Source organism: Macaca nemestrina, chromosome 7 (assembly GCF_043159975.1).
Source record: "Macaca nemestrina isolate mMacNem1 chromosome 7, mMacNem.hap1, whole genome shotgun sequence".
NCBI classification, from domain to species: Eukaryota; Metazoa; Chordata; class Mammalia; order Primates; family Cercopithecidae; genus Macaca; species Macaca nemestrina.
This window is the reverse complement of record NC_092131.1, coordinates 136,997,674-137,012,235: the sequence shown is the minus strand read 5'-3', so window position 1 is coordinate 137,012,235 and position 14,562 is coordinate 136,997,674. Positions and strand designations below refer to the sequence as shown.

The window sequence follows — 14,562 nt, the reverse complement described above, 5'->3', positions numbered from 1 at the left end:
TCTGTTGGGTAAATTATGATATATTTACATAACTGAGAACTATGCCATCATAAAAAAACAAAAAGGAGGCCAGGCATGCCTTTGGGAGGCCAAGGCAGGAGGATGGCTTGAGTCTAGGAGTTCAAGACCAACCTGAGCAAAACAGTTAGAACTTGTCTCTGCAACAAATTAAAAAATTAGCCAGGCATGGTGGAATGTACCTGCAGTCCCAGCTACTCGGGAGGCTGAGGTGGGAGGACTGCTTGAGACTGGGAGTTTGAGACTGCAGTAAGCCATGACCACACTTCTGCACTCCAGCCTAGGTAACAGAGACTCTATCTAAAAAAAAAGCAAGAAAGAAAGAGGAAAATCTCTTCTTACTAATAGGAAGTAGTCGCCAAGATACACTATTAAGTGAAAAAACAAAGGCATAGAAGAATATGTATTTTATGCCACCTTTTGGGAAGGAAAAATAAAAAATAACACTATGTATGTGTTTGCTTATTTTGGCAAAAGGAAACACTGGAAGACTAAATCAGAAGCTAATAAAAATGCTACCTATAGAGGGAGGAATACGGGTTAGATGAGATAGAGAGACTGAAGTAGGACTTCTATGAGTATACCTTTCTAAGCTGTTTTAACTTTTGAAGCATGTAAACATTTTATGCATTCAAAAAATAAAATTTAATCATAAAAGAAAATAAAGCAACCCTTAAAATAAAAAAGTAAAACAAAAAACAACTGAAACTTAACTATGTATGAAACTAGGTAACAAAACCACATGGAAAAAATAACCATTACCAGGAAGTTTTTTTTTTTTTTTTTTTTTTTTTTTTTTTGAGACGGAGTCTTGCGCTGTCACCCAGGCTGGAGTGCAGTGGCCGGATCTCGGCTCACTGCAAGCTCCGCCTCCCGGGTTCACGCCATTCTCCTGCCTCCACCTCCCGAGTAGCTGGGACTACAGGCGTCCGCCACCTCGGCCGGCTAGTTTTTTTGTATTTTTTTAGTAGAGACGGGGTTTCACCGTGTTAACCAGGATGGTCTCGATCTCCTGACCTCGTGATCCGCCCGTCTCGGCCTCCCAAAGTGCTGGGATTACAGGCTTGAGCCACCGCGCCCGGCCACCAGGAAGTTTTGAAGGCAGTAATCTGACTGTATATCCTTAGGATATATTCTAAGGCTCAAAAAGGAAAACTGCAAAGAAATCTTAAATCTTACTATTTTTACTGTTAGTAGTAATACTGGTATTGTAATGCTGAAACGATGTTATGAATAGCAAATAAATAGGTTAATATTTAAAAAAAGATAGTGTGAGAAAATATAAGGAAAACCCTTTAATGATAAATTTGAATCATAAACAATGTAAGCTTAAATATTTTTTAAAAATGTAATTTCTAGTTTTGTCCACTGATATCTTATCTTGCCACACACTGTTGTATCAGATGATCTCTAACTATTGACCCCACTAAAATGAACAAGAGCTCCCTGGAAATCACACTGGTAGATTTCAATGTGGGCCAGAGGACACATAGGGGAGCCTGGGACATTACTGTGGTGGAAGCAAGGACGCACTCCAGACTAGTGGGAAATGAAGAGTGTTAACAGAATGTAGGAGCCAAATTTAAGGGGCTCCCACTGGGCAATATGGGAAATTTGATCAATACAAAGAATTACAACTGTAAAACACAATCAGTGAAAATCTACGTGTCAAATGATACTAAAAAGAACACATCTGACACCAAAACTGAAGGCAATTAATGGCATCAACTTCTTATGCTAATTAAAGAAAGAATTAAGCCCCTGTCCCCATTTTAGGATTAACTAAAATTCATCTCCAATTAATGAGGAAAAACTCTTCTTTCCAGAACAATACCAGCTATTAAATGTAAAAGGAATTAGAAAATTGCCATTTTGTAATCCATAGTGAAATAATTCATTTGGGCAAGGAATATCAAACTGTACTAAAACCATCATGTGAAAGGTTGTTGGTGAACAGGATATCTGCACAGTGCCAGAGTATTACCCCACAGATTACCTGCTAATTGCAAAAGGGAAAACACATCTTAACACTGGAAAGATCTGGTGGTCACCATCTCAACCAAGTGATCAAACTTAGCTTCACTTGCTTTAGTAAAACCTGATACCTTGGCTTACTCAAGTGGTACCTTAAGACTGCAGGGGACAAAAGTAAGACTTCTCTAGGTATATTAACTTTTGAATCAGCTATATGTTTTATATATTCAAAAAATAACATTTAATCATAAAGAAAAATAAAAAGTAATCCCTAAAATTAAAAAACGGAAACAAATGTTTATACTCCTAACTCTACTAAAAAAAAAAAAAAGAAGAAAACAAACGTCACTGAAACACACTCTTTCCAAAAACTTTCAGCCTGAATCCAGCCAAAACTTTAGAACTAATTATAGGAAATATAAGTGATAGGGAAAAAGTTAAACAACACTGGAAGAAAACAAACAAATCAAATAACTGGCCTGGTCTCTTCAAAAAGTCAATGACATACAGCGAGGAAAAAAAGAGGAATCTTTTTTAGAGACTAAAGAGACATAACAACTAATTACAACTAAATCCTAGTTTGAAAAATAAAACAACTATAAAATAAATTTTTAGACAATTAGGAACACTTAAAGATGAATTGAACATTGGATGCTATTACGAAATTGTTCATTTTTCTTAGGAAAAGCACACTACTTAGAAATGAAAGATCATGATTCATACTTCCAAATGAATAAGCAAAATTTAAAATACACATACTAAATACATAGAAAGAAAGAAAATATGGACAAACATTAATAATTGTTGACTCTGGGGTAAACTGGTGTTTATTATACCAGTCTTTCTATTTAATATTTTCAAAATCAAAAATTTGGGAAAAAATGCTCAATCCTTCATGAGGCTATATGCTAAGAGGGAGAAAGAATGCTTTCTACCATTCTGTGGAAAAGCACATAAAAGTGGGCACTCAATCAAAATTAAGGGAAAAGTACAGCTAAGAAGTCAGAATGTTCAGATACTATCATGACAAGCAGAACCTTTAGAAAGATGTGAGAGTCTGCAGCCCCCACTCACCATAAGTCGCCCCCTCTGTTGGCTGCTGCCTTCCATTGCTCAGACTTTCAGGCAAATTTTTCAAAACTGAAATGAGCTACAAAAAAAAAAGAGAATGAACATAAGAATGAACATAAGAACAAAATGAACATAAGAACAAAAGCAGAAACACATTACAATTCAGTACCATGAAATAACCTGTAACTTTCTTTTTTTTCTTTTTCTGTTTTTCAATTTAAAAATTTTTTTTCTTTACTATTGGCTCTTCAAGGCTGAACCTATAACTTTAAAAGATCTATGTGGCAGGGCAAGGTAGTACATTGGCTTAAGCTGTGAGGATAGGTGTCTACTTGGGGAAACTTCAGTAGAGATTCTGCTGTCTGTAGATACAGGTCATTGATTCACTTCTAGAGAATGCTGTGGAAGCTTTGGCATCGGGAGAGCCCATGCTTGGCTATACACACTCTCACCCCATGGGTAAAAAGGCAGTGAAATCTCATAAGAGAATGTACTATGGAGTCACCTAGCTCTGGGTTCAAGTCCTAGTTCCACCACCTACCAGCTGTCTCATTGTGGAAAAGTTATTTAGCTTGTCTCTGGCCTTCGATGTCATCATCTGTGAAACAATCAACAGCAACAACTACCTCAAAGTTGGGAGGGTAAAAAAAAAGTCCACAGAGTATCTAGAACAGTCGTAGTACACAAGCCAATGTTCAATAAATGGCAGTCACTATCATTAAGATCATTTGTGAGGTAAGTGCCTAGAATAGGAAACACCATCTATACAGGTGGGGAAAAAAAAAATATTCCTCTGTATAAAATTAACCCGTTCATATGGAAAACATAAATTTAGTCATTAAACATTTACCCTGACGCTACTCATGCAGTCTCAATGAGCTATATATACAAAGCCACAGAGAGAAGAAAGATCATCTACAGGTAGAACGGTCAGCAGAATTCTAGCATAAATGACTGAAGCCAGGCAAAGAAATGGAAGGAAAGTTAAGAGTCGCTTAGGAAGTTGCTGTTAGTTCATTCTGACGGGGATGCAAGGTATACATATGAAAGTGCGAAGACTGAAATTGGGAAGAATAGTCTAAGGCCACACTATGACATGTAGTAGGCCATATAAGATCACCTGTCTCACTCGAAAGCCTTTATTTAGTACTTACTCCTCGTAAAATTCTCAAAGATTTACATAAGATCACAAATGCCAGGCTAAGTTTTAGGACGCCAAAGACAGAAACTACCCTTTTTTGTTTTCAAGAAAATTAGAAGTCACAAAATTGTTCTTCTTTTCATAACCACTTAGGAAACCCACTAAATGAGTAAAAAGCAGTAGAATTTTACCATGTTGGCACCCAGTCGTGACAACACTGCTTCCAATTCCTTTGCAGTGCTCTTGGGTGGCACAGGAATAGTTTCTTGTTTAAGAATTGGACCTACATCAAACCTAGCAAAAAATCAAAAGTAAATAACAATGATTACTATTTCCTGAATCAATGTTTGTCTACACACAAAAAGACACAAGCTGGGCACAGCGGTCTGCATGCCTACTGTCCCAGTTGCTCAGGAGGCTGAGGCAGCAGAATTGCTTGATCCCTGGAGTTTGAGACCAGCCTGGGCAACACAGCTAGCCCTTATCTCTTAAAAAATAAATAAATAAATAAAGATAGTTTATACTATTAAACTATTAACTATTAATTTGGCTGTTAGCCATTAGCAAGGAAGATACGTCAGTTTGAAAGATGGGAAAACAGCCGGGCGCGGTGGCTCAAGCCTGTAATCCCAGCACTTTGGGAGGCCGAGACGGGTGGATCACAAGGTCAGGAGATCGAGACCATCCTGGATAACACGGTGAAACCCCGTCTCTACTAAAAAATACAAAAAACTAGCCGGGCGAGGTGGCGGGCGCCTGTAGTCCCAGCTACTCTGGAGGCTGAGGCAGGAGAATGGCGTGAACCCGGGAGGCGGAGCTTGCAGTGAGCTGAGATCCGGCCACTGCACTCCAGCCTGGGCGACAGAGCGAGACTCTGTCTCAAAAAAAAAAAAAAAAAAAAAAAAAAGAAAGATGGGAAAACAAAATATGGCCTGTATTTAGAGTCTAAATTTTTTTCCTAAAGCAAAGAAAGGATACAGTTGCATATCAGGAATTTAATTACAATTACAGAAAAATTATACCATCAGTAATAGCATGAAAAAAATCTCTGTATATGAAAAGCATAAGGCAAAGAATTTATTTTCCATGGAAGTACAGTTAGGATATTCATAATTATTTCTTTCTATAGTCCCTTCCTCAAAGGATAAGAATTTTGCCTAGATTATCACCATGGGTGATTATAAGTAGGGCCAGGCGCGGTGGCTCATGCCTGTAATCACGGCACTTTGAGAGACCGAAGTGGGCGGATCACGAGTTCAAGAGATCGAGACCATCCTGGCCAACATGCTGAAACCCTATCTCTACTAAAAATACAAAAAATTAGCTGGGTGTGGTGGCGTGTGCCTGTAGTCCTAGCTACTCGGGAGGCTGCAGCAGGAGAATCGCTTGAACCTGGGAAGCGGAGGTTGCAGTGAGCTGAGATCACTGCACTACATTCCAGCCTGGGTGACAGAGTGAGACTTCACTTCAAGAAAAAAAAAAAGTAAATGCAAGTATATTTGCACTCCCACAAGTCTGACATTTTACATCAAGCTCTGTAAACACTGGCCATGGGTTTTCATGAGAAATATGCTTTATTTAAATTTTTTTGCTTTGTGTTTTTGTTAATTCTATTTCTAACCTAGGAGCTTTAATAATATGTTTATTGTGAAAAATTGCAAACATTCACAAAAACAGAGTGAACAGTCTAATGAATCATCATATACACATCATTCAGATTTTTTTTTTTTTGAGACAGGTTTTTGCTCCATCGCCCAGGCTGGAATGCAATGGCGCGATCTTGCCTCACTGCAGCCTCAACCTCCTAGGCTGAAGAGATCCTCTCACCTCAGCCTCCTGAGTAGCTGGGACTACAGGTGTGTACCACCACACCTGGCTAATTTTTTTATTTTTTATATGTTGCCCAGGGTGGTCTCGAACTCCCGGACTCAAATGATCTTCCCACCTCGGCCTCCTAAAGTGTTAGGATTACAGGCATGAGCCACCATGCCTGGCTCAGATTTTAGAACTACCAAAGTTTTGCCACTGTTGTCTCATCTACTCCCTCTCTTGTTTTCTGAAGTAAGTTAAAGCAAATCCCAGATACCATGTTGTTCTTGTGAGCTTGTGAATTATGCTTTTCTAAGGGGAAATTAGGTGGTAACAGGCAGAGACTGAATAAACTCCTCAAGTAATTCTAAATAATTGTTCCTAAAAAATTGTTCTAAATTGTTTCTAAATTGTTCTGTAGGTATGACAGGACAAAATGAATGTTTTAGGACAATTATATTGCATATTGATATACAATATATTCTCATTTCAGGTTCCAAAAATTTTTTGGCCATAGTTTAGAAACCAAGGCCAGCAAAACCAAGATTCAAAACAATTAACATACAAAAATCCATCTCTCATTTATATAATATCTTTTATAGAAATCCAAGTATGAATAATATAACTGATTTCAATTAACAAATTAAAATTTTCATATGAACTTTAAAGAGACCCTACATAAATACCAAAAGACATATAGTTGATGTTAGAATCCAGGAGAAAACAGAAAGGATATAAAAGCAAACAGAAGCACTCTGGAGTCACAGAAATTAGTGAGCACCACCCATTCATCCATTGCCCCCCAAACAGGCTGACATCAACATTTAAAATCACAAAAATCTCAAGAAAGAAAAATACATGCTACCTTTTAGGTCTAATTTGCATAATTGTTACTCCAGTAACTGTGTCTCCATGAAGCACTGTATGGATTACAGGGGCTGGGCCACGCCATCTCGGGAGGCAACTGGGATGGACATTCAATATGCCACTGAGTTAGAAGATGCAGAAATTAGTATGTCAGTGGGCTTTACCACTTTGTTACCAGTACCTAAGCTATTATGCTACTTTTCATTATGAAACTTTCCCAGAAATTTGGAAAAACTGACCGTTAAATCTAAGTCTTGTATCACCTGAAACGAAAAAAGTTAGATGTTAATTCTCTTATCGTAAGAAACCAATGAAATTTAATTAAAAACAGAACCAGGACAACTATTCGCTGTCTAAAGATGTTCTGGCTGGGTGCAGTGGTTCATGCCTGTAATCCCTGCACTTTGGGAGGCCAAAGCGGGCAGATCACCTGAGATCGGGAGTTTGAGACCAGCCTGACCAACATGGAGAAACCCTGTCTCTACTAAAAACACAAAATTAGCCAGGTGTGGTGGCACATGCTTGCAATCCCAGCTACTCAGAAGGCTGAGGCAGGAGAATCGCTTGAACTCGGGAGGCGGAGGTTGTGGTGAGCCGAGATCACGCCATTGCATTCCAGCATGGGCAACAACAGCGAAACTCTGTCTCAAACAAACAACAAAAAAGATGTTCTACAACAGCCCATGATGTCTGGGAGTTTTTAAATAAAATTTTAAAATGCATTTATGACTACAAGAGAACCACTCAAACCCAATTATGCATCTCACGAACAATTCTAATTTTATAGTTTAGTCACATAACTATCTTCACTTCGCTTGGTTTACATACAGACTGCCTAAAATAAGCTTTTTCTTTTTTTTCTTTATTTAAAAATTTTTTTTGAGACAGGGTCTCACTCTGTTGCCCAGGCTGGATGGCTCACTGCAGCCTCAACCTCCCAAGCTCAAGAGATCCTCCCACCTCAACCTCCTAAGTTGCTGAGACTACAAGTGCATCCACCATATCCAGATACTTTTTTATTTTTTGTAGAGATAGGGTCTTAGGATGTTGCCCAGGGTGATCTCCAACTCCTAGCTTCCAGTGACCTGCCTCGGCCTTCCAAAGTGCTGGGATCACAGGTGTGAGCCACCACGCCCAGCCTAAAATAAGCTTCCCACCAAATGATCCATTCACCTTTGCTGTTTATCCCAATATACCTATCATCCACTCATGTGCAATTTAAATACTTTATTAATCTGTCATTAGTTTAATGATGACTCCATCAGCATGATTCTGTGCACTTGGGAGCATGTACATATGAGAAAGTCTTATATTCTAAGTCTCACTGTTCAGCCCAGTCCAACAAACATTCACTGAGCACACTTATGTGTGGGCACTGTTCTAAGTGTTAGGCATACAAGCAGCAGTGAACCAGATAGAAAAAAAAAAGCCTGCCCTCAGGGAGTTTATGTACAAAGAGTGGGAGATAAGCAAGAAAAAACAAATTATGTAAAAGGTTTTGCCAGATGATGCTGAGGGCTACGGAGAAAATAAAGCAAAGAGGAATATGAGGGGGACAGATTACAATTTTAGTAGTGGTCAGAGAAAGCTTTCACTTGAACAAGAACATGAAGAAGGAAATAACTATGCATATATATGGGAGAAAAGCATTCCAGGCAGAGGGGACACTAAGTACAAAGATGTCTAAGAAGGTAAATGCTCGGCAAGTTCAAGGCACAGCTGGGAGGCCAGTTAGGCCTGGCCTAACTTTTATTCTGAGTAAGACAGAAAACTACCAGAGGATTTTGAGCAGAGTGACATGATCTGACTTATGCTTTAAAAGGATCACTTTGAGGCAGGGTACAGTGGCTCATGCCTGTAATCCCAAAACTTTGGTAGGCCAAGGCAGGAAAATTACATGCAGCCAGGAGTTTGAGACCAGCTTGGGCCACGTAGCAAGACCCCTGTCTCTAAAAAAAAAAAAAAAAAAAAAAAGAGCTGGGTGTGGTGGCACATTCCTATAGTCCTAGCTACTCAGAAGGCTGAGGCAGGAAGATCCCTTGAGTCTGGGGCTGCAGTGAGCTATGACAGCAACACCGTACTCCAGCCTGGGTGACAGCAAGACTCTGTCTCTAAAAACAATAAAATAGAAAGAAATAAATAAACAAATACAGGATCATTTTGGCTGCTGGACTGGTAAAAGACTGAGAGGGCCAAGGACAGAAGAAGGGCCCAGTTAGGAGGCTTCTGTAGTAATGTAGGCGAGAGTGGCAGCAGTGGAAGTGAGATACAGATAGATTCTACACAGATTTTGAAGGCAGAGCCAATAGGATTTACTGATGGATTGGATATGGGGGTGTAACAAATCAAGCATGACTCCAGGATTTTGGTGCAAGCAGCTAGAAGGATGGAGTAGCCATTTACTGAGATACAGATTTTAGGAGATGCTTTGGGTATCTTGAATGTAAAGCGGCTATCAGACATCCAAGCAGAGCTGTGGAGGCAGTAGGTATTAGGGGACTAGAGTTTGGGGACAGAGCTGAGCTAGAGGGACCAATTTGGGTGTTTTCAGCATATATATGGAATTTAAACGAAGGTGGATGAAAGCTTACAGAGGGTGATAAGGAATTAAATACATTTTGACAACTCATGCCACAAATAAAATGTTCTTTAGTACTTGAAAAGAAAATATCAGGCCGAGTCATGTGTCAGCCAAATGCAGCTGTACCCAGGCAAGTTGAGCAAAGGCTTCAGTGAGCCCCCGCATGGCTGAAGATGACCTGGGGAGGCACACCAGCTGCTGGGAGAAGAGCATAAGGCTCAAGACGGAAAATCATAAATCCAATACTATCAAGGAAAACTTAACAATTTTTGATGTCATAACCAGAAAAATTAACCAGCTTCCACAAGCAGAACGGAATCTACCTGAACAGGGATCAGCATATGTTGGATTTAATGCTGCCCTCTGTGGCCTCATAGCAAATAGTCTTTTTCAATGCGTCTTGAACATGGCACAGGCTCTTATAGCTGCTGACTTACCAATGGCAGTGATCCCTTTTCTTACAACAAACACAGCTTACAAAAGTTTTGTAAATTTTCCTTCGAATACAGGTGATTTGAATTGTGAAACCTGTACCATAACAGAGAATGGATTGGTTGGTCTTGCTTTTGGTGGTCTATACCCTGTTTTCTTGTCTATACCTGTGACTGGAGGCCTAGCAGCCTGGTATGAATCAACTCTGTTACCAGAGAAAGGAAACATCTTAAGTTACTGGATTCAAGTGTCTAAGCCTGTCTTTAGAAAGATGTTATTTCTTATTGTGTTCCAGACTGTGTTTGCAGCATACCTTGGGTTTAAACAATATAAACTACTTATAAAGGCCCTTCAGTTATCTGAACCTGGCAGAGAAATTCATTGACTTTAAGCAAACATGTACACAAAAATAAAATGGTAAAAATTTAAAAAAAAAATTACAGAAAGCATAACTGGAGTTCAAATTATCACATTTTAGATACAAGGCCCATTTATAAAGACCAAGGTTTCTATACTGTATTTCCTTACAAATAAAACTTACTAGGGAAATTTAAGAATAAGAGCCTCACTCAAAAGTCGGCCAAACGAAGCCACTACTCCAACATCATATTCTCCAGATCCCACGTCCGGCCACTCGTATATTGGAAGCTGAGACTGCACAGCATATTGCTTCACTGGCAGTCCTCTTGGTGATAGGGAAGGTATTGTGACCACCTCCAGTTTGTCGATTAACTCTTCCTCTTGGTTTTCCCTAAGTCAGATTGGAAGAAAAGTATGAGTGTTAAGGCAATGACTCAAAGCTAAAACGACTTCACATATCGCTAAGAATGTGTATGATTAAACTCATGAAGCATTTAGGGCTAAATGATTAAAACTAATGTGAGAGACTGAGTTTTCATTTTTTCTTTTTTGAGATGGAGTCTCACTCTCTCACCCAGGCTGCAGTGCAGTGGAGTGATCTCAGCTCACTGTAACCTCTGCCCCCGTGGTTCAAGTGATTCTCCTGATTCAGTCTCCCAAGTAGCTGGGATTACAGGCATGCACCACCACACCCAGCTAATTTTTGTGTTTTTTAGCGGAGGTGGGGTTTCCCCAGGTTGGCCAGGCTGGTCTCAAACTCCTGACCTCAAGTCATCCGTCTGCCTCCACCTCCCAAAGTGCTGGGATTACACGCGTGAACCACCATGCCCGGCCTCAGTTTTCATTTTTTATTTAATTTTCATTACTTAAAATGTAAAGAGCGACACATGGCTAGTGGCTACTGTTTGAACAGTATCATTCTAGGGATTTCCTGTGCATACAGAAACATATATAGTATGGATACTTTACACAATTGGGATGTTACATACTGCTTTGCATTTTTTTCCTCTTAACAATGCTATTTATGCCATGATGTGAGTCTTCTTGAAAAATGGGTTACATATACATATACTTGTATTTGCACTGAACATTTCTAGAAGGAACTGAAAACAGTGGCTGTCTCTGGATAAAGGAACTGGGAACTACTAAAGAGAGGCGGAAGGAAGTAACTTTTCACTGTATATCCTTTGAATCCATGGAACTTTTTTTTTTTTTTTTTTTTACCATAACCATGATATCATCACACTACTTTTTAAAAAACAAAAATACATAACATGGGCATCATTCCACGGCAGTACATGTAGCACTACCTCATACTTTTTACCTACTGCATAGTATTCTAGTACCCGGGGGGTATATTTATTAAACAGGTATTGTATGCACATGTTGAGGAGTTATGAGGAGTATGTCCTGGGGCACTATAAAGCAAGCACAGGAATAATGCAGCTGCCAAGTGAAGCATCATCAGAAGTATGAGGATAGGCCAGGAATGATGGCTCATGCCTGTAATCTCAGCACTTCGGGAAGCCAAGGTGGGAGGATCGCTCGATCCCAGGAGTTTGAGATAAGCCTGGACAACATGGTGAAAACCCGCCTCTACAAAAAATTTAAACATCAGGCATGGTGGTGCGCGCCCGTAGTCCCAGCTACTCTGGAAGCTGAGGTGGGAGGACTGCTTGATCCTTGAGGTCGACGCTGCAGTGGGCTATGAGCTGGCCACTGCACTCCAGCCTGGGCGACAGCGCGAGACCCCGCCTCAAAAACAAACAAAAACAAAAGTGTTGGTATAAATGTATAAATGCAGTGAGAGACGCATGTGACAACAGCACATGGAGGATGTGCAAAGGGAACACAGGGTTTCCTGCCAGGTGTGTGCACAGTGGGGTGTGTAGAGGGAGGAAAACCACACAGGGGATTGACGAAGGATTCAATACATGAGGGGCTGCAGTGACGTATTTCTAGGGAAGAGGAGATAGGGATGACAAAAAAAGTGGAAGGGGGACTGCGTCAGGAAAAAACAGAATGGGAGATAAAAAACATTAATTGGGAAAAAGAGAGAAGTAAATATGGTCTTGCCACCACATACCATGGACTCTCAGGACTGGTTGGATTTCAAATAATTTTCTTTCCCAGTAAACAAGACTTGTTAAATATTATGAATACTAAATGTATACCTAACAGTTCTGATTTATAAATTTATCCTTTTGAAAACAGGAAGCTTGTGGACTATGTCCTTGTATACAAGGAGCACAGGGGGAGCAAAAGAGCAAGACATGGGTGTGCCTAAGGAAGGTGGCAGGAGGAGGAAATGCAAAGCAGGGAGAACTTTGAAGTGGGACCGGGTTTTAGTCCGAACCACCTCGGCTGATGACCTTCGGCAATCGCATCACCTCTCTGAGCCACGGATTCCCCACACGCAAAACAGGCAGGGAGGCCGTGGGACTGGCCCGGGGGATGCAGGCAGAGCGCCCAGCCCCGGCTAGGCACAGCGTGGGTGGCGGGGCGTCTGGAGAACCCACAGAAGCGGCGGGGAGTGGGGGTCGCAGACCGCAGGGACTGGGCGCCCAAAGGCTGACCGGCGGGAATGGCGCACCTTCCGGGCGCCGGGAGACGCCAAGATCTGGGCCCACACCGCTATGGCGCCCCTGCTTTCCGCGACCAGAAGTCCAAAACCCTCGGGGCCGGCCGCCCGGGCGCGGCCTGGGGGCCTTCAGCGGCCGGGTTCCCGGATCCCTGGCCCGGGTACCTGGCGGCGTGCAGCGCCCGCAGCGCCTCGCGGGCGAACTGGTCCGTGCCGAAGAAAAGCACCCGCCAGGGAGGCTTCTCGCGGACTCTGGAGTCCTCCCAGCCGAGCCGGGCCAGCGCTCGCCACTGGGGACTCGGCCTCCCACGCCCAGCGCCATGAGCCAGCGGAGGACCCCAACAGCGCCGTACCAACACCCTCATCGCCTAGGCTGCCGGCGGCCCGCTCTGCGCAGGCGCGTCGGGGCGGGGACAAGGGTGCAGCCTGGGGCAGGCGGGGCTTGCCTGCTTGGAGGCGGGGTCTGGTTGGAATTGGTGAACGAATTTGCCCGCTACAGCGGCCCTAGATTTTTGTTCTGTTTATTTGCACTATGTAGCCAATCCTCCCGATTAAGTCTTTCTTTTCTTTTTAAAATCATTTATTTATTTATTTATTTTTAAAATTTTTTTTCTTTCAGAAAGGGTCTTGCTCTGTCGCCCAGGATGGAGTGCTGTGGCGCGATCACGGCTCACGGCAACCTCACTGCTCCTGGGCTCAAGGGATCCTCCCACCTCACCTTCCGGAGTAGCTGAGGTACAGGCACACATCACCATGGTCAGCTGATTTTTTGTAGAGACAGTATCTCACCATGTTGCACAGGTCTCAAGCAATCCTCCTGCCTCGGCCTCCCCAAGTGCTGAGATTACAGGCGTAAGCCACTGAGCCGGCCCAGGATAAGTCTTTTGGTAACAAATCGTACGTGTTTCAGACAATGAAACCTCATGTATGTAGTGCATGTCATTTTCTCAACCATTATAACCAATATTTGCTGAGTACGTTTTTGCTAAGCATTTTATATTCATTATTCTGGTTAATCATCAGGTCAACCTTAGGAGGTAAATACTATTACAACCACGTTACTGAACAGAATCTGAGGCTCTGTGAAAGTAAGGACTTATCAGTGTATGAGGTTCACACAGCTAGTAAATGACAGAGCAGAGGTGGGACTTTTGTAATTCCAAGGCTTGTGATCCTAGCCGTTTGGCCTTCACAGCGATCCTATGTATTAAGCAAGTCAATTACCCACATTTTGCACCTGAGGAAATTGAGGCTTAGTTACTTGCCTGCAATTACCTTCCTGAATCGAAGGTTCCATCTTTACTCCTCCCCTGTGGGTTCCTTTGCACACAGAAGGATACCATAGAGGTGATTCCTAGGGAAAATGGACAGGGAACCTTATCCCCTGAAGACCTCTGAGGACTGTTAGTGCTTAGATTCTGTATCCCCAAAGCGTCCTTGAGTAGAATCAGACATCCATGAAACAGCATCTGAGCACAGACCTCAACCGAATTTTGTTCTAATCTAATTCTCCCCCCCTCTTTTTTTTTTTTTTTGCGACAGAGTCTCACTCTGTTGTCCAGGCTGGAGTGCAGTAGCACGTGATCTTGGCTCACTGCAACCTCCGCTTCCCAGGTTCAAGTGATTGTCCCACCTCAGTTTCCCAAGTAGCTGGGACATGCGCCACTATGCCTAGCTAATTTTTGTATTTTTAGTAGATATGGGATTCACTATGTTGACCAGGCTGGT

The 14,562-nt window shown here is 41.8% G+C and overlaps 1 protein-coding gene and 1 pseudogene across 2 annotated transcripts in view; one reads left to right on the top strand and one right to left on the bottom strand.

Annotated features, from left to right (window-relative positions):
- LOC105488530 (mitochondrial methionyl-tRNA formyltransferase) overlaps positions 1-13,219 on the bottom strand; it is a 29,128-nt gene extending 15,909 nt beyond the window's left edge. For both annotated transcript variants that reach the window (XR_011626438.1, XM_011752715.2), the window contains exons 1-5: positions 13,000-13,219; positions 10,435-10,644; positions 6,879-7,001; positions 4,396-4,498; positions 3,067-3,142 (exon numbers count right to left, since the gene is read on the bottom strand). Coding sequence is in view for 1 of the 2 variants with exons in the window: in XM_011752715.2 (XP_011751017.1) it covers positions 3,067-3,142; positions 4,396-4,498; positions 6,879-7,001; positions 10,435-10,644; positions 13,000-13,199 (712 nt within the window). In the remaining variant the exon portion in view is untranslated. The remainder of the gene's footprint in view (positions 1-3,066; positions 3,143-4,395; positions 4,499-6,878; positions 7,002-10,434; positions 10,645-12,999) is intronic.
- Positions 9,901-10,278, top strand: LOC139364451 (transmembrane protein 126A pseudogene; annotated as a pseudogene).
- Positions 13,220-14,562: the final 1,343 nt, after the last annotated feature.